Raw genomic sequence first — 25,444 nt, 5'->3', positions numbered from 1 at the left:
CTAAATTCTTTGCCTTTTCTTCCCCTTGCCCCACTGCAAAACCAAACTATGCATTAGGATTCACTTTGTAGTTTTTTTGTTTTGTTTTCTTTTTTAGGTTTTTTTTTTCATCGTTTCCTTTTACCGTTTCTTTGGCATAGACTAGTTCTGCGGCTGCTGAAATTCTCATTATCCCTGGAATGTGCAAAAACATTAAAACACTGAAATGCCCTAAGTTCATTTGCAGTTTTAGAAATGCTTCAGGACATAGTAGGGACTTGGGGAGAAGACAAATTAACACTTTTCTGTATTGCAGATAAATTTTAACTTTACAAATAATGCATTAGAGAAAGGAGTGTTAGAAGGACGTTCCTGACACCCCAGACAGGCTGAGTGAAAGGTTGAAGCGGTCTGCTGCCCCATGCGGCACAAAGCCGTTCCTGGCTTCTGCAGAGAGAACGTGGATTTGGCCATGAAATCAAATAAAGCCCTCAGCTGCCCCTGTAAAGGAAACAGCAACAACAGAACACAAACAGAAAACCCCACGTGTGACCTACCTCAGAAGCTGGGCCCTACTGAGGCGGAACGGTAACTTGGTGTAACATGGACCTCATTAATGGACTGTGTTCAGATTGCTTGTTTCATGTTTTGTATTCATTTAAATTAATTATTTTAAATAATATTTTTATTATCTGACCTTTGTGTTTTCACATCCTACTCCTAGGCTCTTAGGTGCAGGTTATATGTTGGTTTTTTTTTAATTTGTTTCTTTTTTTTACAGGAAGAGGTATAGAGGACCATGAATTAGTGATGGAAGTCCAGTCAAATTGGGTAGTGGAAGAGGAAAACAAACTGTATTTTAGAAAAAATTATGCCAAGTATGAGTTTTTTAAAAACCCACTGGTAAGTCCTAACATTATATCTGTGAAGTGGTGCAATTGCTGTTGCTGCAAAATAGTCTTTTCTGTTACACACAGATAGGCAGAGTGTAAAGCTATTAGTGTAACATGAGTCAAAAGGAATAATTAGGAGGGAATATATGGGATATAGGAGTATGTTGTAGTGCGTGTAACTCTTGGCCATTCCCTTTGTGGCAATCGTTAAACATCTGTGTTCATACTTTTTTTTTGGGTGTGTGGGGCAGACACGGTTTTAACTTTATTGAAATTTGCACACGGACCTACAACAAAATAAAAGTTTTGAAACTGAGTGGGATTCCATCAAGTGACAGCAAAACATAAAATGAATCCGTGTGAGAAGGGGCATCTGTAGCAAAGATGATTTTATTATTAAAGTGAAAATTGAATGTTATGGCCCAGCCCTGCCCAATGGCAGCTTCTAACAGCTGCAGCTAAATGGCAACTGACACAAAAGGCCATGAACAGCCATAACCTATTAGGAGTAAGTGACAGTGAAGCCAAAGTTAGTGTATGTAAGGAATGGAAAGAGAACAGGGATGACTCGTAACTCTAGGATGTTGCTAAAGGTTAATGCTGCTGATTCAGACCTTGGCTGATGGCAAAGGCTATGGTTAAGCAGGAGAAACTCACTATCTGCTTGCTCAAATACACAGTGTATTTGGATCACTCCTAATGCTGTCTCTTACAAAGTCAGCTTGTTTCAGATGTCAGAGGGAGAAATAGCAGAAAGGTATGAGGACTTGAAAGGTGAAAAGTGGAAGAGAAATTAAATTATCTACCTGTGAAAAGGATTAAAAGGTAAATATTAAGATACCAAAAGATATAAGAAGTCTGAGGTTTTTTCCCTTGCTTGACTTGTGTTTCTCTGGGCAAATCATGTATTCCCCAACATGGAGATGTCACTGCACTAGTGAAAAATTCTAAGCTTGAGATGGTCTACAGTTAGGGCAAGCTTTCAAAGAGTAAGTATGTTTGTGTATTGGTTAACCAGTGAGTGGAACCAGCTGTGGCATGTGGCACACATGCAGTGATGACTAGCATCAGCAGCTGTGGCTAATAAGAGTCCTTACTGTTCCTGTTGAGTCATTCTTCTGGGTACTCTGGTCCCAGGTGCAGCAAGAATGCTTTATCAGAAATGAGTTGATAGTAATTAACCCTACCAGTAGTTCAGTTTTATTAAAACTGAAAGTCAGTGGACACTGGATGGTCAAGGTAATATTAGCTTTGAACTTGTCCAAGCCTTGAGAAAACTGTATTAGTAATGGTTAAACTCTTGGCTGGTTCATACCTGTGTGACTATATTGAACTCCACAGCTGCAGGTCTGTCCCATAAATTACCCCTTGATCTTTTCTTGATAAAGAAATTGGCACTTGAAAGGTGGACTTTAACCACACTGTATTGATGTAGTCAGATTTTGATGTTCGTTCATATATCATACAAAATGGACAATTAAAAAAAACAAACCTGAGAGGACTCGTTCTCTATCGATGGAAGTTATTCCAAAATATTTGCTGGGTTTCTAATGTAATGAAAATAATAGAAAACAATATGTTTTTCAAGCATGTTGGTGTATATCCTCCCTACTTTGTAGAATATTGAAGCCCCAGGCAAGTCTTACATGTCAACAGGAACAGAAATTACTGCTAGAAAAACAACACTGAGGGCCAAGTACTGCAATATGACTTGCACTGGTGTATAAAGCCCTCTTGCTTCTAGAGACCATTGATGTTTTCTCAAAATTCTAAGTTTTTCAGCAAATAATATATAGGACGTCACAAATTTAGGAATGGTACTAGGGTAAGCTTAAATTATTGGATCAGAGAATCTGCAGTGTTTTGCACTGCATTGAGAACTTCAATTATACATCTAAATGAGATTGGAAGTTTAATACTTATTTTTGCGTAACTTTGATACAAATTATTATTGTTACAGGGCTTTTTTCCAGATCATATGATATCATTTCCAACTGAGGCCAATGCAGCTGTAAGCCACTCTGGGATATTACAGGTATGCAATCTTTGAATGAAGACAAGCCAGTATAGCTCACAATTTCCCATTGTCTGTGTTGTGAGCGCATAGCTCTTTGTTGCTGTTGGATCTGTTACTAGGTTTTGAATAACTCAAATCATGGTTAATAACTTCTCTTCCTTATGAGATATGAAGCGATGTGTTCCTTCCAGACAGTTATTATATGACCACACTTGGAAACGTGCATATTCTTTCAGAGTCAAGGAGTGCTAAAACAGACAAAACGCAGTAAAAATGATTAATACCTTTATTGGGTATTTCAGGTGAAAGACCCTGTTTCCTTAAAAAGGTGGAGTGCTGCAGACTCAGCACATACTTAACAGCAGGCCTTGGTAGAATACTGAGGAACCGGTAACGTGATACAAATGGATATAAAAAAAAGAGTTAAATGGTTAAACTTAATGAGTAGAAAATTTAGACCGACTAGTATGATTTGTTAGCTTCAAGGCTACTGTAGCCTCAAAAAAAAGAGTGGTAGGTCATTCAGTGTTAGTCATCTTTTAAGTGGACACAAGATTTTAATTTACAGTGGGAATAATTTCACAGAATGATCGTATCAGGGATCATCGTCTTACTTCTCAAAGAGGGGAAAAATGAGTAATAAAGGTGGAAACGTATACATCACTCTTGTTTGCTTGTCACTAGAAAAATTAATTAATAGAAGAACTTTCACTGGTCTTAAGACAACAATCCTATGTGTGAGTTTTGGGGATAAAGAATGATTGGAAAGACAACATAACACAAGGTATTTAAGGTAGAACTAAAAGAAATATAGAAATTAAAACTTTTTTTTTTCATCTATATAATAAATTCTACCTTAGCATCCATCAGTAAATGAAAAACATTAAATAACTAATTGTCAAAGCATTCTTCTGTATTAAAGAGTTACAGATGTTAGTCAGGAGGTTAAGATTATTCCAAATATAGTTAAAAATGTTTCAAATTAATTCTAATTGACACATGCTAGATTCTGTAAACCGTTTTTACAAACCTAAATAAAAACTTTATAATTTCAAAAGATGCTGCATATCTAATGAAAATTGGTTCACTTTTGCTACCTAAGTAGCAGATAGATTTTGTAGTCTAACATAAACATTTAGTTTAGAAAATCTTGTCCTCTGCATTAGTAGAACTTAATATTTTTTGCTTGCAGATGTAATTTGGTAGTTTGAAAAAAAAAAAAAAAAGATTTATAATGGAACTGTTTGCCGTATACTCTTGCACAGAACCTCCTTAAGCCCATATTGTCATATGTAGAAGGTGTGCTGAGCTTGTGGGTAAGATTAAGATTCATGCTAAATACAGATCCCATTTTGACAGCTTGAAAAATATCTTACAAACTCTCCTCTGTTGCTATTTTATGTTGTATTATCTGTTTAATTGTATTTTGTCAAATACAACTTGCTAGGCACAAAGTAGAGATTACCTTTGTGGATTGTACAGCTGTTATGCATGTTTTGGCTGAAGCTGATGGGTAAATTGTTTGCAGTGTGTCACTATTTCCTTGGAAACTTTCATTAAGACAAGTTAACGGGCTTGTGTTATTATTTGTGATGTGCTTGGTCAGGTATCAAGAGAGACATTAGTTTTAACAACTCAATGCTTACAAGTGATTAAAAAATCAATTCTCATACTTTTATAGCTTTTTGTGGATTAAGCTGTAAGCAAGAAAAATGTTTTTCAAGTATGTTTTTCTTGACTTTCATTGAAAGTGAATGAGTGAGTGTTTTGGCTGATGACTTGAAATCAGAGCATCATTATAGCCTCAAAAACAACAAAAAAGTTTAGCAGTCTCATATCCATTTAGCATGTGCTAAGTAAAATTACTAGGTCTGACATATACCGAACGCCTGTGTATACGAGAGAGAGTGGTTTAATCTCTGCCATGAAGATCTTTAGCCTAAAAAAAGAAAAGTGTGTCACTATATTGATGAGATTATGGCTTCTCTGAAACACAACATGGTATGTACATGCCTAGCATCGGCAGTATGGATCATTTGGAACTTGTTCTAGGTTATTTTTGCAAATTGGATTCTTTAAAACATGTCACAAATGAATGCAGTATGAAGATTTTAGTCTGAGGCCTCTCCTCATAGTAATGAAATAGTGTGTCATTTTTAGATTTTGGGGTGTGTTCTTTCTTTGTTTTTTGAGAATTTGCAGCTTTCACAGGTGGGTAACATTAATCCACTTGGTCTGATTAGATGTGAAACTGTTGTTGAATATAATTTTAAATGGGGCTTGTGACTTGTTTAAAACATTGTCTGCTTATTGGAGCAACTGTTATTTTAGATAAATTCATGTATGTACTAGATACTTGTATTCTTATTCAAGACAACATTTCCAATGAATAGACTGCACAGCATAGTTTTGATGGAATTGAGTCCTTCTGGGTTAGTACATGAAATCCTAGCCTCACTGAGGGTTTTTTAAAAATTTTTTTAAAGTTACTTTGAAAGGTCAAAATTTTATCCTTTGTTTCTTTAATTTTCTTTTTGTCTGTGAATAACATTTCTCCAATTCTGTAATTCTGGTTTTTTAATCTTTAATTGTATTCATAGGAGATTTTTTTCCCCGCTATGGAGTATGTTAGTCAGTGTTTTAAATTTAACAGTGACATCTTTTTTCTGGTTTTGCTTTAAGAATAGACCTATTGCCCCCACTATTCCTCATTGTTTAATAGATGGAGTTGATACTCAGGTTCTGTAGGTAGACTTGAAGTTCGGTGTTCAAGTCTTACATTGACCAGTTTGGCTGCTTCTTTCTAACAGCTTTTTACGTATAAATTGAATACATTAAAAAAGCTTTTTTAGATAGCACGTGTCCAAGCCACCTTCCAGAGCAATGAAAAAAACCTTGCACTTTTTAGGTAGACTATATTAAAGAAGGGAGCAGATGTCTTTCCTAAATAAACATAAAAAAATTAATGTTATATATGCAAAAATTAAGTTAAAGACAGAGCAGGATTACCAAGACACACACTCATAATTTTGTGAAAGGTAGAATTACTGATAAGTGTCTTTTCCTTTTGCCCTTTCCCCATTGCCATCTCTTGTCCTGTGTTTTTTGTTTTTCCCATTCTCTGCCTTCACAGATTTAAGATTCAAGCTTCATTTCTTTAATCTCTCTGCCACAAAAAGTCCCTCTTTCACTGACCAGTTTCTCATCTGACTCCTTTCCAGTCTTCAGGCTGAAATAGCCATGCACCGAATTTCAGCCTCTTGTCAATCTCCTACATGTGTTCTAGCCTGCCTGTTGCCTTTCCCCATCTTCCTCTCTAGGTTTTGCTGACCTTCCTCTGAGTCTAAACCCCTCAGGTTGACTGAAGTCTATAGGAGACAATGCTGAGAATCAGTTATCAGTTTTTCACTGGAATTACTTGGTGCCCCCAAATTTATTATGTTCAGGGGAAAATCCTGCTTGTTTCCAGGAGCACTAGCCTGGGACAGTCATGGCTGGCTGTCATCACATCTTTCAGGAAATCAGTCATCAATTCAAAGTTGATTCACAGAGTCTTAGGAAAATGATAGCTTCTTTCACTCTCCAAAATAGCATGTAAGTGCTCGAGAAGCATCCACCTTAGCAAATGTTGTTGTCTCTGCTACTGCAGCCGTTCTTTCACTGAAAATGTGGAAGTAAGTTAGGACTGCAGCCCTCAATCTTTATTGCTTTCAGTGACATACAGTAGTTGTGCGTTTTTAATTACTATATTCATCTGAGACAGTGCAATGTTTTTTCACGTGTTGAATTTTTCCTTCCCCCAACAAAAGGCATTTATTTGCTTTGGTTTTTGTTCAGATTGGTTTTAAATTTGTTGGTTTTACAGCCAACCAAATTGTAATCGAGTCCTTGGTGCTGTCATATATTAGTATCTGGAAGACATGGTGACATTTGAAACCATCCTACATATCATGTTATATATTTCACTGCATGGGGGAGAGGGTGCAAACTTATTTCTGCATGTTGTGTGACCAATAATCCCTGTCTGCAGCATATCATCATTTAACTCTCCCCACTTTTTATATTAAGGACTTTTCTCATTTTTCTTATTTTTATCCTATTTTGATTACTTCTTATCTGCACAAACAGGGATCCATTCTCCCCTATAATAAACTTGCATGTACCTCCCTTTAAAAAAAACAACCAAAACCAACCCACAACGAAAACCCATGGAAGTTCTCTTTTCTATTATCTTTAGTTTTAGGTGTTTATTACAGATATTGAGTTCTCACTTTGAAATATTTTTACTGCTTATTCTTCGTGACAGTTAATGGTTTTGACTGCAGCATGTTCATGTTATATTTTCTCACACAGTCCTCAGCTGTCCTAGAAAGAAAAGATGGGTCTAGGATTGCCTTTTTCCTAGCATTATTGCTACTTTATTTTAATTGATAGCACAGGTACAACAGTGACTGTTGACACTGAGCTTTGTATTGCTTCTCCGGTTTGGTCTGCTGAGTAAGAAAAGTGTTTTTCATGGCAATGCTTCTGGTTTGAAGCTCTTATGGGAGAAATCCTGGGGAAAACACTTGTGCAGGCTGGGAGCCAGCCACTCCTTTCATCTTTAGCAGAGATAGTACAGCCTAAAAAGATGCTTTTTTGTTTTTACATACATTGACTCTTTGAGATTTTCCTAAAGCTTCCGTCTGACTTTATTTATGGAGATAAAATACTTTTTCAGTTCAGCCTTTATATTCACCATCAGCAAGCCAGTTAATACGTGGCAAATGGGAAGATTAACAGGCTGGAACACCTACCAGGACCTACCCGTCTGCTTCAATGTGGCTGAAAAAGCTTAAACTGCATTTTCACACAGCTGTGTGCCAGCAGCATATGTAGATAGATGTAGCTAGTCTTACTGTAATTTAACTGTCCAGGTGACTAGCGGTGAAGCTATTCCTAATGCATTCCTAGTACGGTAAGGCACTCTTCTGTCAAATGAAGTCTGCCCATGTTACTGCATTCACACCAGCTGGATTTAATTAGCTCAGGTTGGTCTGCAGATGGTACAGTCATGCATCTGGCTGCAAGGTAGGAAAACAATAAAAGTGAAAGAAACCTTGTGTTTCATGGTTGGACTGCATTATTTAGTGGCCAAAGAATTCTAAAATCATGTTCACTTCATCATTTTGCTGCAGTCTGGTAGTGGCCAGTCTATTTCTTGCCTGGTGATCCGTTGCTTTGTGTCCTCAAATCAGATATTCTGGAAGTGGCAGTGAACAGGAGGAAAATGGAGCAATGAAAGCTGCAGATATCAACCAGAAAATTCTTTGTTCCCTAACGCTGTATAAGCCTAGATAGTATTTATGATTTTGCAGGCCTTTCTGAGGCAAGGTTCCTTGAAGAGCTTAGTAACAACACAGATTCCTTTGAACGTATGGAAATTGAAGAATTCTAGGTTAGTCTGTTCAGATGTGAGTCATAGTTCTGAGTAGTTTTATTGGAAGAAGAGTAATAAAAATGAATGGAATTAGAATAAAGTTAACATGGTTGCCAGCTTTTAATGGGTACTTTTGCAGACTGAATAAAACTCTGTACTTGGTCTTAGCAAGATAACAGCTGTGTTGCACTCTGGAAATGTCTGGTTGAAATGGCTGAAGAGAAGCTATTGAATACCTTGTGTAAAGGCAGTGCATCAGTTAGCTTCTCTCAGTGCATTAGTTAACATCTCTGTCTGTCCATATCATTCTGCCTTTTCTGTGGCTTGTGAGGGTGTGCACCTTTTTCTTGCAGTTCTGAAGGCAAAATGGCTGATCTCTGAGACTTCTAAGCCCTCTTTCCTTCCTCCTGATGCAGCTGTTTTCAATACTCTCTGCCACATGGTCTTGAGCACAGATAGGAGCTGTCTTTGTGACTGGCCCAGCCTCTCCTGTTTTTGGTTCAGCTAAAGTTCCTACTTAAGCACCACTGCAGGTCCTGAGACCTTTGGTTCCTCCTTTTGAAAATGGTAATATCTGCCTGACCTGCATGGTTTTGTGATTCAGATTTTGTGATTTGTTTGCTGAATTAATTTTAACTCAGATTGGTTCCCTTATCTGGTTTGTAACACAGGAGGAGGGGAGGGATGGCTTTTTTTTATTCTTTTGGTAGCATTGATTTGCAGTTTTATATAAATAGGGTGTAAGGCACGGGATCAGAACTTCTTACACTGGTTTTGTTGCCGAAATCAACGTATTGCATAACTAATGCTCTCATTTCAAACCATATGTTCCATATAAATATGTAACTTGCTTAGCATACTTTGGAGTTGTGTAACATTCTACATGCTTTAAATCAGAGGTACTCTTAATGGGATTAGATGCAATCATAACTGAGTGACTGTGGTGTGATAGTGGATTTTAGGGGTTTATTCCCCTTAGTCCTGTCTGAGTATGTTAATGAAACAGAAAGCTCATTTCCGATGAAAAGAAAAATGCACGTCTGATGCTTTCTTTCAGATGTTCCTAAGCTCCAGCACGTATCCTGAGATTCATGGTTATTTGCATGCAAAGGAGCAGGGGAAAAAATCGTGGAAAAAATTGTACTTTCTTTTGAGAAGATCTGGCCTTTATTTTTCCACTAAAGGAACATCTAAGGTAAGGGAAAGCGGGGCAGGAGGGAAGGAGAAAGAACTATGAAGTCAGTGCAACTGTATGTATGTATTTATCATTTGTTGTAATAATAACCAAAATTTGAATTTCAACTTACAGTGGTAGAAAGGGAAAAAATCTATTTATTATGGATAAAATCTAGAGAGATACTGACATATAAAATTGGTACGTATTGTCTTAGAAGCAGTGGTTTCTTTTTGCCTAATAACTTAGTTTCAATCTGGTTAATATTTTTCCAGGCAATTAACAGAGTGCCCTTTAAAAATGAATTGTCAAATAGTAGGTAAAATACTGAAGTGTAAGTAGATGCTCTGAAAGGTGGACATAATACTTCATTATCTAAAATAAACAAGAACCTATGTATAAAAGGATTTTGCAGAAAGATTTTGAGAAAGCTCAAATTTTATCACTGGACAGTTCTTCATTTTACTAGTTCCACTTTTTGATGGCAGTAATTTAAACCTGATTATGTTAAACAGGATACACTGGAGTTGAGACACCTTCTACATAAATGACTTAAACCAGTGTTTTTTCTTGGTCTGAATTTTCTGTGTTAACTGCCAGAGTATTCATTGAGCTGGTTTTATATCCTTCAGCAAATTTCTTTTGTTTTCTTCCTTGACTTAATTAACCTTAGAGGATGGAGATAATAGTTAGAAATAATACTGGACAGAAATAATTAGTGTATGTTGTTTCTCAGATTATGAAATTATATTTTATTTTAAAGATTGAAATGCATACTGCTCTCAAAACTTGACTCCTACTCTAATATTATTATGGCTTGAATTCAGTGGATGTTTTCCCAGAAATGACATCACTTGTTCTTTGGTTTTTTTCCCTCTGTAGAAGAATGAACTCTCTGACTAGTTTGAGGTGTTTTTTCTCTGCATTAAAAAAATTAATGTTCACTCTTTCTAGATTTCATGATGTCACAGTTAAAACTGGAGTATGTAAGACTATTTTGGAACAGGACATACTCTTCTGAGTTTCTTATCTGGAAAGGTTGGCTAAAAATAGTCTAATTGTGTTACATTACTCTTCTTTTTAGGAGCCAAGGCATCTGCAGTTTTTCTGTGAATTCAGCAATAGTGATATGTACATGTCTTTGACAGGCAAAAAGATTTCTGGAGCACCAACAAACTATGGATTCTGCTTTAAGGTACAAGCTTATTATTCTGATACATATTAAAGCAAGCCACAGTTTTTAGGTAAGCTTAAGTTTCTTTAAGGTTTTTGAAAACAATATTCAGCTGTCTGTTATAAAATAGGAGAATTAGTGGCTTTTATTTCAACAGGTATTATCTTCAAGATATGCATTAATGCTAAAAAAAATGTGCTGTGGCCTTCTAGCCTAACAAATCAGGAGGAACCAGAGACCTGAAACAGCTCTGTGCGGATGATGAACAAAGTAGGACCTGTTGGATGACAGCAATTAGGTTGCTTAAGGTAATTTTTCTGCGTGGAATTAACTTCTTGCCTAAGTCTACTATGTGAAATTTTGATACTCTGCGGTAGAGAATAAACATAATTCTAGGTTCCCATGCAATAGCAATATCAATTTTGTACTTTGAAAAGTTATTTTTCCTTCATCCTAAAAAACAGAGAGGGACCAAAGTACAGGAATCATTGTAGGGGATGGGATGATGTTTTGGAGCCTCAGTCTGCAAATACTTAACATTAAGCATATGCTTATATGTAACCATGTTGAATTCAATGAGGTTGTTGAGTAATGTTGAACAAAAATACAAGAATACACAAGAAGGCAACTTATGTTTTTAAAATGTGTCAGTTTGTGGCAAAATAGGAATAGGTGAGTTCGTGTATTAAATGGGTAGTATTTAATGCAGAGTGTGCATTTATAAAGGCAGCAGCAGCAACGATGATGATGTGCATTTCCTTATCCTAACAGAATTTGTCCCTGGTTTTTAATGGTAGAGAAAAGTGCATGTTTTCTTTCACACCTGGACAAAAAATTTACTTAGTTTAGGTTTACTATTTACAATGCTAACCATGTTGTTTTCTGGTTTTAGTATGGGATGCAGCTGTATCAGAATTACATGCAACCATATCAAGGTAGAAGTGGCTGCAGCCCTTTGAATATAACACCTATGGTATGTCCCACAGTAGCTCCCTGAATAAATACATTGTTTCTGCCATCACGCTATTTTTAAGTAACTTGTGTCTGTTATACTACTGACCCGATCCTGCAAATCTTTGCGTGTGTGAATGCTTGCTAAAAACTTTAGGGCTGTCAGGGTTGACTAGAGAGTTAATTAATTCATTTACTTAGTACAAATTGGATCGTTCAGACCAGTTAACGGGCTTTTTGCATTTGTCAAACCTCCAGTATTTGGGAGTTCATTGGCTTATTATCACTGTCAAAAAGAATGGAAAGAGGTTTTTGAAAACAGAGAAGCAAAACTATAAGTGCATTAAAAAAGAAGCAAAGTGTTTAAGGTTGCACATGCTGAAAATGATGAATAAGAAAGCTGTAACAAATCCTTTTTGGTATACAGTAATATTTCCCTTTTATTTTTTTAATATAAAATATTAAGTACTTAAGATCACTTTCAGCTGTTGTAATACTGACTGGACCTCAGAGGAACAACATAATTTGGCAGAACTGGGTTTTGGAGCAACAACAGTCTATACCAGATACTGTGTCCATCTCAGTCTGACAGTTGGGATTGGATCAGGTTGCCCTTTTCTTTAATATCTTAAGTTATCCAAGTTCTTTATGAGTCATATGATTTCAGACTTTTTCATGGATGATTTATACCACTTTTGTGGTTTTTGTTGGCCAAACTGGATAAAAATTACTTGTTGCTGGGACTTGTGACAGTGATTTTATGGTGGATTTTTTCAGCTTTTATTATGGTTCTTGCTGTTAAAATGCCTAAAATATGCATTTGCTATTATAGGTATTCATAAAAGTAGCTTTCAGTGATATTGCTAATAAGCATGGCTTCAAAACTGTGCTTCATACACTGACATGTCTTTACTTTGTGTTATGTGAAGCTGTTAAAATAGCCAGCTGCTGCTTCTATAATGGATCTGGGAGCCATTACTGATTCTCTCTCCTCTTACACTATTGCGTGTGTTTTAGCTCATGTGGTTTCTAACACAGGCAGAATCTATAAGCATCATTAAGTGCAGCACTGTTTTTCTACTTGGGTATAATCAATGAATTAAAGAGCAAATTGGATAAACCTGGGAATTAAGTGCACAAGCTAATGAACATGCTTCATAGGGGAACCACTTCCGTGTTTCATGTTCCTCACAGCCATGGCAGCTACAAGGAGTTCTCTCCACTCTCCAGAGGCAAACATTTTCTCTTATTTTGCCTTTTTTTTACTTTTGCAAAGTTCTTTATAGGTTACGGTTACTCAGGTAGACGTTAGACTACTAGTACACTAGTACTAGTACTAGACTAGTACACTTCTAGTTGTACTCATGCTTGTAAACAAACATGAACAGAACAGAGCTGCTTTGGTTTTGGACTGGGAAGCTTTGCTAACGCTGCAGAAATCTGGGCCTCTTGTGTTACTTTAACTTATAGAATGCTAGAACGTTCTCTTAATTATTTGATATTCCAGTGCCTGCCAACATTTGAGCCATTACGATCTGTACTAAACTTGATTTTGTAAACCTTGGTTTCTGAGAAGTATTTTGGTGAGTTTTAAGACTTTTGTCAAACTTTAGTGATTTTTGTTCTATTGTTACAAGCTTGATCTTCACTGGCAGAAAAAAAAGCAAGCATTTTTTTGTAACAGATCCTACAGTTGTTGTCTGTGGTAAGAGTTAGAAGGGATGTGTTAAAGTAGAAGTTAAACTCCATAGAAATTATTGTTTTCAATGCTTAAATCAGGTAAACTTTGAGTGAAAGTTTATGTAGAAAATATATAAATTTATGGCATATTTATAGCAAAATATTCCAAATATTTGTTAATTTTATGGTTATGTGTAAGAATTATGTATATTATCTTTTTTCTCTTACGTGGACAACTTAGTAACAGTATCTTGACTTGGCTTGATATGCAAAGGGCTAGTTATAGTTAAAAACATAAATGGAGTTTATGGTAAAGCAATATATTTATCATCCATTGCAGTAATGCAAAAAGATGATCTGTCCTGCCAGACTGTAAAACTGAGCTTTGCAGCAGCAAACTGGAATTACAAATGCTCCCTAGGGTAAAATGAGTTTGGCTCTGATGGGAAACACTGCCAATACTTGAAATACCACTTACAAAACATAATGTTTTCTCAGAAGCTTATTTTAAAAAATGAGCAAACCGAATTTATTATTCTTTGTTGCAGAGAAGCATTTCAGAAAATTCTTTAGTAGCAATGGATTTCTCAGGACACAGAAGCAGAATTATAGAAAATCCAACGGAAGCCCTTTCAGTTGCAGTTGAAGAAGGATTAGCATGGCGGGTATAAACATGTTTGCTTTATCAGAATAGTATTTTCTGATTTCTTTTTTAAACAAACAAAGCTTTCAAATCATGTTTTTATTTCTCTCTCATACAGAGGAGAGGGTGTCTACGGCTCAACTCACATGGTAGTCCTGTTGCCATGTCTAACATGGGTATGCGTGAGTTAATTCATTGCCAGAGAAATGCAATTGCTGGTTCTTTCAATAAAGGCAAAATGTTTTTTAAAAATATCTTTATTTCTACAGCTATACACAGATCTCAGTCATGGTTTCATCATAAAATCTCTAGAGAAGAAGCTCAGAGACTTATTTTGCAGCATGGACTTGTAGATGGGTAAGTTAATTCTTTACATAACTCTTCTGAGACACATTTTTTGTCAACAACTGCTATTTTCATGTATTTCTTACTAGGGTAGCGATGGAGGAAGGAAGATTTTGCTCTTAGCTAATAGAAATAAAAATTCTTTTATATGGCGCTATCTGGGGATCAGTTGGTTTCTATTTTATATCTTTTGGAAGCAATAAAGTGGTGATCTAACACTTCGATTCTGTCACTGACAGATTACTTATGTCTGCTCAGAGCCAGGCACTTGAGGTCTGTATTTGCACAATATTCTCTGGGAACTGTCAACTTTGGCACCAGTGTCTTTTGTATCTCTTTTTAGTGATGAAAGAATGAAAGAAAGCCTGAAAACATTGACTAACCTTATTCTAAGATGAACAGTGCAGAGGCAGCTGTTGAAAAAAAAAAAAGTATGCTTTTCCTCATGAAATTATGAAAAATTATATTATCCCGTAATGGTAAACAATAAACATTAGGATAAGACCAATCACTTTTGGTTTTGTCTCATATAAATATTAATTTAAAAAATGGCAAAGCATATAGGTATTTTATGTTCAAATCCTCCCGTTTTTCATTTCTGTATTTTTATCCTTACTTCTGTATTAAATGTAAACTTGAGCCTCCTTCATTCAACAAGTAATTCCATAAAACTCTAAGTTTCTCTGACTCTGTTTCCGGTTAGTTACCTGTAATATCAGATTACTGGTTAAATTCCTTCTGTTTTAGATTATGTTGTATTACTGTTTTCTACATCTGCAGAAAGGGCTGTAGGAAAAAAAAAAAAGAGATGGGAAGGTAAGGGAGACAAAAATAGTCATACTCAGCAAGGTTGGCTAATTGGACTTCCCCTTTTGTATTTTTTCTTTTTTTTTTAATTTCAGGGGTCCTATTTTTAAGCCTGGCTAGTCATCCTGAAACTGCTTCTGTACTCTACATCCATTTTTGCATTTGTTACATGAGAGGGATGGGACATGGGGCTGAATCCAACATGTATTTCTGAGCAGTGTGTCATTCTTGGGCTGATCAGTCTTCCAGTGTATTTCAGTGGGTACACACACATACTGTTAAATGATACCCAGTAGATTTGACGAGTAGGTAGCAATGAGAAAGTTAATACCCTGCTAACATTAGTTTAGTACAGTGTTGTTATATTCTTGGATATATTCATAGGTATGCATTGTGGTTTTGGTGAGGATGATAGTCTTGCGTGGACTGTCTGGAATCAATTCGAACATGGTAGTATGAGCGCTCATATGCTGTCAGATACATACATATTCAGGAGTTACAGTGAAGTCATTGAATACATTACAGCATGTGACAAATGCTGTGCTTTTTGATGGGCTGAAAGAATGAATTATCACCAGAAATACAGAAGTTTTTCATGGGATTGATAGGATTTGTTTCTGGGGTTAGGGAGGTAAGTAGAGAAAATAATGTGTGTTGTGCCTTTTAGGATGATCCCAAGCAGGGAGATCTCCTGCCTATATAAGAGAGGTGGTTGGACCTCTGAAATACCGTATGTACTAACAAATACACTGTTCATGATGGCTTATAGAAGATAAAGGGACTATTATATAAAGGATCTACAGTAGTCTCAGTATTTTAATAAACCAGTAACATAATAGGCACAGCAACAATCTTAAGGTGTGCTATGAAGGAATCAAATTTTTGGATCTACTGTTCTGGTGTAAAACCATCTTTCTTAAAGACATTTATGTAGCAATGCTGTAGATTTCATTCTACACTTCCTAAAGGACATTTGAAGACTTTCCAGTGATAAGTGGTTGGCAGGATTGCAAACTAATCCGTGTCTGATTGATGAATGGGATAATACCAAAAGGCCCATTACAAAATGCAACTGGTCATTCAGAGGATTCATAGAATCATGGAATCATTAAGGTTGGAACAGACCTCTAAGATCATCATGTCCAACAGTCAACCCAAAACCACCATGCCTCCTAAACCATGCCCTGAAGTGCCATGGCTATATGTTTTTTGAACACTTCCAGGGACAGTGACTCCACCACCTCTCTGGGCAGCCCATTCCAATGCCTGACCACTCTTTCAGTAAAGACATTTTTCCTAATATCCAAACTAAACCTCCCCTGGCACAACTTGAGGCCATTTCTGCTTGTCTTATGTCTAGTTACTGGGGAGAAGAGACCAACACCCACCTTGCTACAACCTACTTTCAGGTAGTTGTAGAGGACAATAAGGTCTCCCCTCAGCCTCCTCTTCTCCAGACTAAACAACCCCAGTTCCTTCAGCTGCTCCTCATAAGACTTGTTCTCCAGACCCTTCACCAGCTTTTTTGCCCTTCTCTGGACACACTGCAGCACCTCAATGTCCTCTAAGGGGCCCAAAACTGACCACAGTATTCAAGGTGTGGCCTCATCAGTGCTGAGTACAGGGGCACTATCACCTCCCTGCTCCTGCTGGCCACACTATTGCTGATACAAGCCCGGATGCTGTTGGCCTTCTTGGCCACCTGGCCACACTGCTCATGGTCAGGCGGCTGTCAACCAGCATCCCCAGGTCCTTCTCTGCCAGGCAGCTCTCCAGCCACTCTTCCCCAGGCCTGTAGCGTTGCATGGGGTTGTTGTGACCAAAGTGCAGGACCCGGCACTTGGCCTTGTTAAAGCTCATACAATTGGCCTCGGCCCAACGATCCAGCCTGTCCAGGTCCCTCTGCAGAGCCTTCCAACCCTCAAGCAGATCAACACTCCCCCCCAATTTGGAGTCACCTGCAAACTTACTGAGGGTGCACTTGATCCTTTCATCTAGGTTATTGATAAAGATACTAAACAAGACTGGCCCCAAAACTGAGCCCTGGGGAACCCTGCTTGTGACCGGCCGCCAACTGGATTTAGCTCCGTTCACCACAACTCTCTGGGCTCAGCCAGCCAGCCAGTTTTTTACCCAGGGAAGAGTGCACATTTCTAAACCATGAACCTCCAGCTTCTCTAGGAGCATGTGTGGGAGACAATGTCCTTATAAGTTTATGAAGGAGCAGTTGTTTGGAGTCATCCAGCATGTCTAAAAAGCTCCCTTGTAACTAGCATTTCTAAGATTCTATGAACTACAACCTTTTCTTAATAATAAAGTGATCTTTTTAAAGGTTCTTTGTCAGCTAAAGTAGGTCTGTTGTGATAAGGTTAGAAAAGAGTAAAGATCTTTTTATGTGTCGGAGGACAAATGTTGCTTATCTTTGTTAAAACAAGGAAAAAAATTTAAGAAAATTTACTTTAAACAGACTGATGAATGGCAACAAATCCTAATCAGCCTGTATTTTCTTTCCTACCCAATGTGATTACTTTTTGTATTGTTTAATACAGATCCAAGTATTCGAGTGTAGAGGTCCCATTTTGATTATCTGCAAAGTGGCAAATTCTTATAGTGTCATTTTTCTGAGTAAAATAAAATGGCACTGCTTAATGACAAACGTATAAAAGATTTAAGTTTATGCAAAGGATCTAACTGTGCTCTGAAAAATTTCATTCAAGTCCTGGAGAGGGTGAAAGGCCACTAGGTGGTGAGAGAGAGCTTGTTAGGAGAGCCCGAGTCTACTGAGAACTCTTATTTGTCCTTATACTTACCTTCTGCTCTTACAAGCTGGATGCTGAGCTGGCAATGATCCCTCTTTAATAACTGAATTAGTATCAGACCTCTCAGTTATGATGGGGATGGGGATTTTGATAGAAATATTGATGATTATGGACTCCAAATTTCTTAGTTCGAGGTGTTTTCTTACTTTGTAAAAATAGGACTCTTAAAAACTTTGAGGATTAAATTAGTAGTTTGGATCCATGTCATTAGTGAAAATCCACTGTAAGCCTCAGTCTGCTTTCTTCTCCTGAAATCCTTTCTCTTCATATAGTAGTTGTACTCTAATACCTGGTATGTGGTTGAGCAGAAGTAGGTGGCCACTAGTGCTCACTTGGTTGATACTTGCAGGTTCATTTTACCCGTTTCTTTTGTGTCCTGAAAGAGGAGCATGCCTGCCAATGGCTGTCCCTCCATTTCCCTTCTTTGGTACATTGGTTAGCTATACCTGTTCCAGACCTGCACAGTGCAAACACTTCAGACTCTCTCCACTATAAAGCTGTGAATCAGATACTTCCCTCTGTCCTACCAAACTGTTCTCTGCTGATACCCAGTGATTCAGTGAAAGCTATCTCTTATTGGTAATCATCCTTTGCCTGTTCCAGATTATCCTACCAGGATTATGCCAAAAATATCTCTGTCCAAAACCTGGCTGGAATAATTTATCAGTGAACTAGTTGCAGGGACACTGTTGGCCATTGAGGATGTTGTGATTTGAATAATGATGCCATAAAGTGAGCAGAGTGTAGCTCTGTTTCAGTGTTGCCAATGTGCAGAAGTGAGTGTGCATTTATGAAGACTGGCCAGATGTGAAAATCATTCTGGTATGTCTTGCATTACCTTTTCTGTAAACTTCCTGTTGAACTACCTTTCATATTTTCCCTCTAACACTTGTGATTTAGGGAACTGTCAGAGTCCAAAGAAAATTTTGTTCAAAGCACAAACTTTGAGGGTGCTTTTCTGTCTAAAGAGATGCGTTGTAATTCTATGCAGTGTAAAAACCAATGCCTACAGGTCATTCATTCTGAGAATGCGTATTTTTTCACATAATAGACAAGGTGAAGAAGAATTTAAGAAAAAGTATTTCCAGTGACACATTTGCAAAGAAATACTGATTAAAAGCATAACTTACATAATTAGTGTTATTTTTGCTTTTCACTAATACTTCTGTAATGAATTTACAACAGTCTTAACTGGACGTTTATAAAAGCCTCTCCAGAGTGATCTTACTGTGAAAATTTTCAATCTCTTTTAGGGTATTCCTGGTACGTGATAGCCAAAGTAACCCCAAAACATTTGTATTGTCACTGAGTCACGGATTAAAAATAAAGCATTTTCAAATTGTACCAGTAAGTAAATTTTTCAGTTTATATCTATATAGTTATAAAAACAAAACAGTTGAATAATTGTGACAGAATATTGCTGGATTTTTTTCTTTTAATGTTACATGGAAGATGTAAACCTAATACCTGTATCACTAAAAATAATTAGTGTTCTTATGTAGAGTTGAACATTTTTGAGCTTTGCTGTTTGATTTGTGATGAAGCTCAACTAGTATTATGAAATCCTAAAAAGTGTCTTGAAAAAATAGACAAAACTATTTAAACTGGAATAGAAGCAACCCTGGTGGCATGAAAATAATGTATTAATAAAGGTCATATTGCCTTTTCATTTTTCAGCATGTGCACAATTTCTTTTTAGTCATCTGTTTAGGTGGACTGCCTACGATGTGTGTGTCTTTGTCTCATTGACTCATCTGTTGAGGATAGTTTCTCTCAATATTTAAGGCCAAACATTTTTTGCTGACTTCTCTTCTTGATTCATGTTATTGTGGTATATTCATGTCCAGGTCTTCTTCAAGGGGACAATTTTAGCAAAAAAATCATATCCGTATTTAGTCCAGCTACTTATAGGTAAGCTGAAATTTCCTAAATTGAAATCGTATTTCCATCAGTTTTCACTGAAGATATGATCCAATTCTCCTGCCAGAATGGCCAGCTCTCCCCATCTCTTCCACTCCCACTAGAGGTGGTTTATACCGTTTTCTTTACAGGCTGCTTCTGTTGAGAAGCACTTCAGCATTCTGTGTTTTAGCCACAGGTGCTTGACATAACTGAGCAGACCTATAGCTTGTTCTTATGTCTTCACAAGAATCTTTCTTCCAGAGCACATAATACTCTAGCCTCTGTGTTTCTTCCTGCTGAAGTTTGTAGGAGATTCTGCTGTTTCTCAGTAGAAAGAAGTGTAGTGGCATTTTGTTTTATTTGTTTCTGGTTGATCCCCGATGATTGTTCACCATATTTCCGTATGCCTTACCTAGGGCTCGTAGTTGATATCGTCCCCTAAAAAAGTTCCTGTAGAATGAAACAGAAGCATTATTTGGGAGGAGGAAAGGAGTGAATCAATGCTTGTTAAAAGAATTGCCCAGGATTTTTGTTGTATTAGGTACAAACAATGGGGGAGTCCTTCATCCAAAAGTCATAGCTATGCCCTAGATCCCATGCAAGCATGAGTATATGCTCTGTGACCAGAATCCCAGGGCTAAGATCTCTGTACTTCTATTGACTGTGGTTGCTTCTAGTATTTACTTTGGGATAACTGTTGTGTGGTTTAGAAAACCTTCTGAACTCCGTACAAATACTGTATGATTCTACTTCCTTGGGATGTCATTTAACTCTCAACTCTCACTGTCAGGAAACAGACTGTCTCTTCTCAACGAGGAGATGTAGCAGGAAGCTGCAGTTAACTTCTGTTTCCTCTGAGCTGGATGATTCTCCTCTTCCCTTCAAAAAAATTATCGAGTCAACTCTAATGTTCTTCTGCAGATCTAAGCAGCCCATTTGAGGAATTAATCATATACAGGCATGCTAAAACCTTGCTCTCTTGTTGTAGAATCTTTGGAGGAACCAGGAATTCTTTATTTTGGCATAAATATTCTACAGACCTGGGTCCATTTTTCCATGCTGATGATCTAGAAGTCCTGTACTGCCTCAGTGCAAAACCTGTCTTACTTGAAGGAAATTTTTTGTTGTTTTTGAAATAAAGCAATTTATCCTATGCTAATTATCAGAAATAATAAATCTGTAATGAGAAAAACTTAATCCAGAGAGGGAACATGGAAACTGTTAGTTCCCCAAACACAGGCATGTTTCATTTCCTTTCTGTCATTTAATTTCCAGTCGTATTCAGTACCCCCTCATGCCATTCTCAGTACCCTGACTTACCGCATGCTCTGGTTTTGCTAGAGCAATACACTTTAAAGAGATCAGAAAAGTATTTTTTGAGGGGGAAAGGTTTTACTTCCACTTGCTGCTGGTCTTCTAAGTGAAGTTATTTTCTAATAAACAAGGCATTTTTTGTTACTACAGGAAGTTGGTAGCTTATTAGTTGGAGATCAAGGTTACCTTTTTGAACTTCAAATCCTACTGTTCTTCTAAACTCTTGCCATTTCCAGTCATTGGGAAGAGAAGATAAACTTTCCTAGTAAATAAAGAAATGGCATTTAGAAGGCCTTTTTAGAAGTAAAAGACCATTCAGTCTCTAAATGAATTATTTTTCTCTTATATTTCAGGTTGCTTGAGGTTATACTGTATTTTAAAATGTCTCCTCTCAGGTAGGGCATGCAGTCTGCCAATTCAAGCTTCCCCCACATTAACAGGTGCATCATGTTAACATTGGTAAGGTGCTACAGGTATTGCAGGTGGGTGGCAGGGAATTGATTTTAAAAAGTTAAACAGAAAACGTTTGGGATACATTTAGGATCCCATACTGTGAAATCTGGAGAGCTTGATAGCTTAAATGTATTTTTCAGCCTTACTACTCTGAGCTGATCTAAGTTCACTTCAGTGTAGTCTGTCTTGAAATTAGCTGTTCTGTATTCATTTGAAAGAAGAAGAATTGATATACATTTCTGGGACTGTTTTTCCAATAAATGTTCTCTCATAACAACCTTCTTAGCTTGCAGAAGATGTTAGGTTCCTGGGCAGCATACCTTCAATGTGAGTTTTTCCTTTGCAAAATATGGATTGCTTTGGAATTAGCAATCTGTCTGGTGTTCACTTCAAGGTTTTGGATTAACTTGGAGGGGGGGAAAAAGGCTAAAAATGAAATCCTGGTCAACAGACATATGAATTGTCAACTCTTCCTTGTCTTCAGTGTGTTGGCAGGAAAATTGCGTGCATAAGGAAAGTCCGATGGATGATAATCCATTTTCAGGTTCTTGGCTGGGGCACAGGAATTTACACACATTACAAGTGCACACATTGGTAATTCCATAACTAGCAGTGTTTGACCTGGATTGATCAAAGTCTGAGAATAAAGAAATTACAAATGGCTTCCAGACATGGTAGAAAGGGGTAGAATAACCAGGAGTCATAAGCAGTTCAACAGCTGCTTCAGATGAGAAATCTTAATTACAGGTAAGAGAGCTAATTATGTCTTCTCCCTTCCCCTGTACTCAAGTAGGATAGTTGCATCTTTCCCTAGCACACCATCTGCTACTTTGTTAGCCCTGCTTCAGGATCTTCTGTTCACTACTCTCTCAATCTTGTAAATGATCTTTTTTCCCCTTTTCTTTTTTAAAATAATTTAAATAGTTATTTTTTACCCTCTATTTACATTAATACTAATTAGTCACTGTTGAACTAAAGCTTCTTGATATTAGACATATCAGCCGTAGAAGAAATAAATTGAGGAAGTATATGGTCACCAATGCAATACAAATAATGCAATACAAATTATGCAAGAGCTAATTTCCGTAACCTAGAATAGGGAAATACTGACTGTAAATTTGTAAGGGTCTAAAAGTTAAAAGTAATCTTTCAAGGCATGTGTTGCAGTTTCTTCTCTCTCTCCTGTATCTGTGCTAATACACGTGTTTGGGGCTGCAGCAGTTCTTTGTCTTACAGCAAAGAACACGTTGCTACATCAAGCATGTTACATTTGAAATGGGCAGTTTCATGCAGTGTCATGCAAGTGTCATCCAGTACACCAATACCCTAGTGTGTAGCCTCATTGCACCTTAAGTGATACAAAATGTAGCAGTTACATAGAATATGAATGGAGCAAAGGTTGAAATCTATGAGTAAGTTGAAACTTGGTTGTTGTCACTCTGTAAAAACTCAGTTCATGTTAACTCCAGCTATCGTTCCAACGCAAAGGCATAAAGTAATATTGTTAGTGCAGAAAGAATATTCCTATACTTATTAAGCTTTTCTTTCCGTTTAGGCATGTACCAAACTTAAAGGGGAAGTTAAAGAATGCATTATTTTCTGTTTATTTTTTATCTTGCTGTGAATGATCACTGTATTTTTCTTTCTTTCAGTAGTCATAAGATTATATCTTATATCTTGGTCTACAAGAAGGCTTCTCAAGTATTTCAATCAGGAAGAAATACCATAGCAAAAGAGGATTTTATTCTATCTTGGTTTTCCTTTTTTACAGTTGGAAGATGATGGGAAGCTATTCTATACCCTTGATGATGGTCATACCAGATTTACTGATCTCATCCAGCTAGTGGAATTCTACCAACTTAATAAAGGAGTACTGCCTTGCAAGTTAAAGCACTATTGTGCACGAATTGCTCTTTAACCAAAGCATCTGTTGTTTTATCAGAGGGAAAGGAAGATACTAGAATACTTTTTCCCCTGAAGGCAATTTGTAGAGTAAGAAGGGAAAAAGCATTACATTGTAAAGATTCTATGTTTTAGCTGCAAAAAAAACTTTATATAGGTAAGAACTTTGCATTGTGATTGGCACAGCAAAATTAACTTTATGGTTTTAAAAAAACATTCTTTCCTTTGTAATTCTTTAGTGTTGTCTTGGACTTCGGGTTTTTTTCAGCTGAAAACAATTTTTAAAAAACTAATATTGTGTAACTTCTACAAAAATGTAACTGAAGGGAAGATCTTTGTTAGTTTTAAAATGAACTTCTTGTCTCTTCAAATGTCTCTCATGATTTCTGTTCATCACATAGAACAATAACATTTACTGTGGTGAGGATAAGAAGCTGAATTGCACATTTTATTTGTAAATAAAATGAATAAATATTTTGCACTATATTTTTGAATGCTACTTTGCGGATTATCATACAAAAAGTGAAAAATCATTAAAACTACTTATAACTGATCAGTTGTATTGAGTTGTGCTATTACTGTTCTAGTATTTTAAAGGATTTTTTCCTCTAATGACTAAATCTACATCTTTATACAGAGCTGGAGTGTCACTTACTGGTCTGTGATATGTATAAACATGCATAAAATACGTAGTACATAGAGTGGTTTAGTGCATACCTATAGTCTCTAACACAGAGAGAGGGAGAGAGAGACCTGTTAAATACTGTGGGTTGTTGCAGGGTTGGGGAGGGAATCAGCTTCAATTGCCCTTAAAAAATAAAGGTAATGCAATAGTATGTACAAATTTACAATATTTACAGATATTTACAATACTTAAATAAAGCTAAATCCAGTGAACTTTACTCTTTGCTGAAAACCTGGTGAGAGTGTATTTGCAGACAGTTCCTAGCTTATTTTATTATATATCACAGAACAAAAATTTCAATATAGCTACCAGTCAAGCAGTCTTTAGAGATTACCAAACATCTAACATGCCAACTAAAAAGAGCTGTTAGGGTGGACTGAGTCAAACTTTGGACTATAGCATTAGAAATACTTTTGGTGTCTGTTTTGAAAGAGATATGAGACTGCTGCATCCTTGAACCAAGACTCGAGTGGAGTGGGGCTCTGACTGAAAGAGGCGTCCCTGTCCAGATGCTTTGCTGCCTGACAGGTTTGATCTTGTTATGAGGGTTCAGGACCTAACCCTGGGTATCTTTACTTGGGGTAAGTGCTGGAGTGCAAGGTAGTGCTTGGAGATGGGCCATTACACTGAATCCAGCCCCTCCTTCCTGTGCTTGCTTTGATTCTCTGTGAGACATACCAGCTGCTCTGCTGTAGGAGTTGGTGGGGAGAGAAAGTGAAGGAGGCCTGGGCGAGGGATGGAGTAAGACAAGTCCCAGTGCACAGCAGCACCGGTGTGCATAAGCTGACAAGGTCATGTAGATGGAAGCATTAGAATAGGATGGTAACTATAGCTGATGGTTTTGTTATTGTGTCTGTGGAAGGCAATCATAATAACATAATACTGTGATACTTAATTTACTGACTTGATCCACACATCACTGACCTTTTCCTCTGGTATGCAAATACACTTTTTAAAGCTCATTAAAAAAGCAACTCTTCATAACGTGTACCAAAGATGCAACATATGTGGTGCCTAAGCTCATTACATTAGGAATGCCTTGTAAAACTCTTCACAGTCTAATAAATTTAACTCTTAAACCTTGACTATAATTTCAAATTGTAATTACAAAAAAATAGTTTTAATTAAAACCTCTTCAAGATTTAGTTTAATAATGTGATTACTTCTCAGGACTAGTATTATTTCAGAGATTGGTACAGAATAAGGAGAAACGTTCTGCTCTGCGTCCCTGTTTTTTGATCACCTTCTGACACACTAAATTAATTGTCTACTGTAGTCCGTTTCTAG

The 25,444-nt window shown here is 37.0% G+C and overlaps 1 protein-coding gene across 1 annotated transcript in view; it reads left to right on the top strand.

Moving 5' to 3' along the window:
* The window catches only part of GRB14 (growth factor receptor bound protein 14), a 74,343-nt gene extending 50,324 nt beyond the window's left edge, over nucleotides 1–24,019 (top strand). The window contains exons 4-14 of the mRNA XM_064451482.1: nucleotides 761–882; nucleotides 2,833–2,907; nucleotides 9,366–9,503; nucleotides 10,567–10,677; nucleotides 10,869–10,964; nucleotides 11,549–11,629; nucleotides 13,836–13,952; nucleotides 14,049–14,106; nucleotides 14,200–14,287; nucleotides 19,155–19,248; nucleotides 23,342–24,019. Coding sequence (XP_064307552.1) covers nucleotides 761–882; nucleotides 2,833–2,907; nucleotides 9,366–9,503; nucleotides 10,567–10,677; nucleotides 10,869–10,964; nucleotides 11,549–11,629; nucleotides 13,836–13,952; nucleotides 14,049–14,106; nucleotides 14,200–14,287; nucleotides 19,155–19,248; nucleotides 23,342–23,488 — 1,127 coding nt within the window. The 3' untranslated portion in view covers nucleotides 23,489–24,019. The remainder of the gene's footprint in view (nucleotides 1–760; nucleotides 883–2,832; nucleotides 2,908–9,365; nucleotides 9,504–10,566; nucleotides 10,678–10,868; nucleotides 10,965–11,548; nucleotides 11,630–13,835; nucleotides 13,953–14,048; nucleotides 14,107–14,199; nucleotides 14,288–19,154; nucleotides 19,249–23,341) is intronic.
* The last annotated feature ends 1,425 nt before the right edge of the window (nucleotides 24,020–25,444 follow it).

This window comes from Phalacrocorax carbo, chromosome 5 (genome assembly GCF_963921805.1).
Source record: "Phalacrocorax carbo chromosome 5, bPhaCar2.1, whole genome shotgun sequence".
Classification (NCBI taxonomy): domain Eukaryota; kingdom Metazoa; phylum Chordata; class Aves; order Suliformes; family Phalacrocoracidae; genus Phalacrocorax; species Phalacrocorax carbo.
This window is presented reverse-complemented; position numbering and strand designations above follow the sequence as displayed.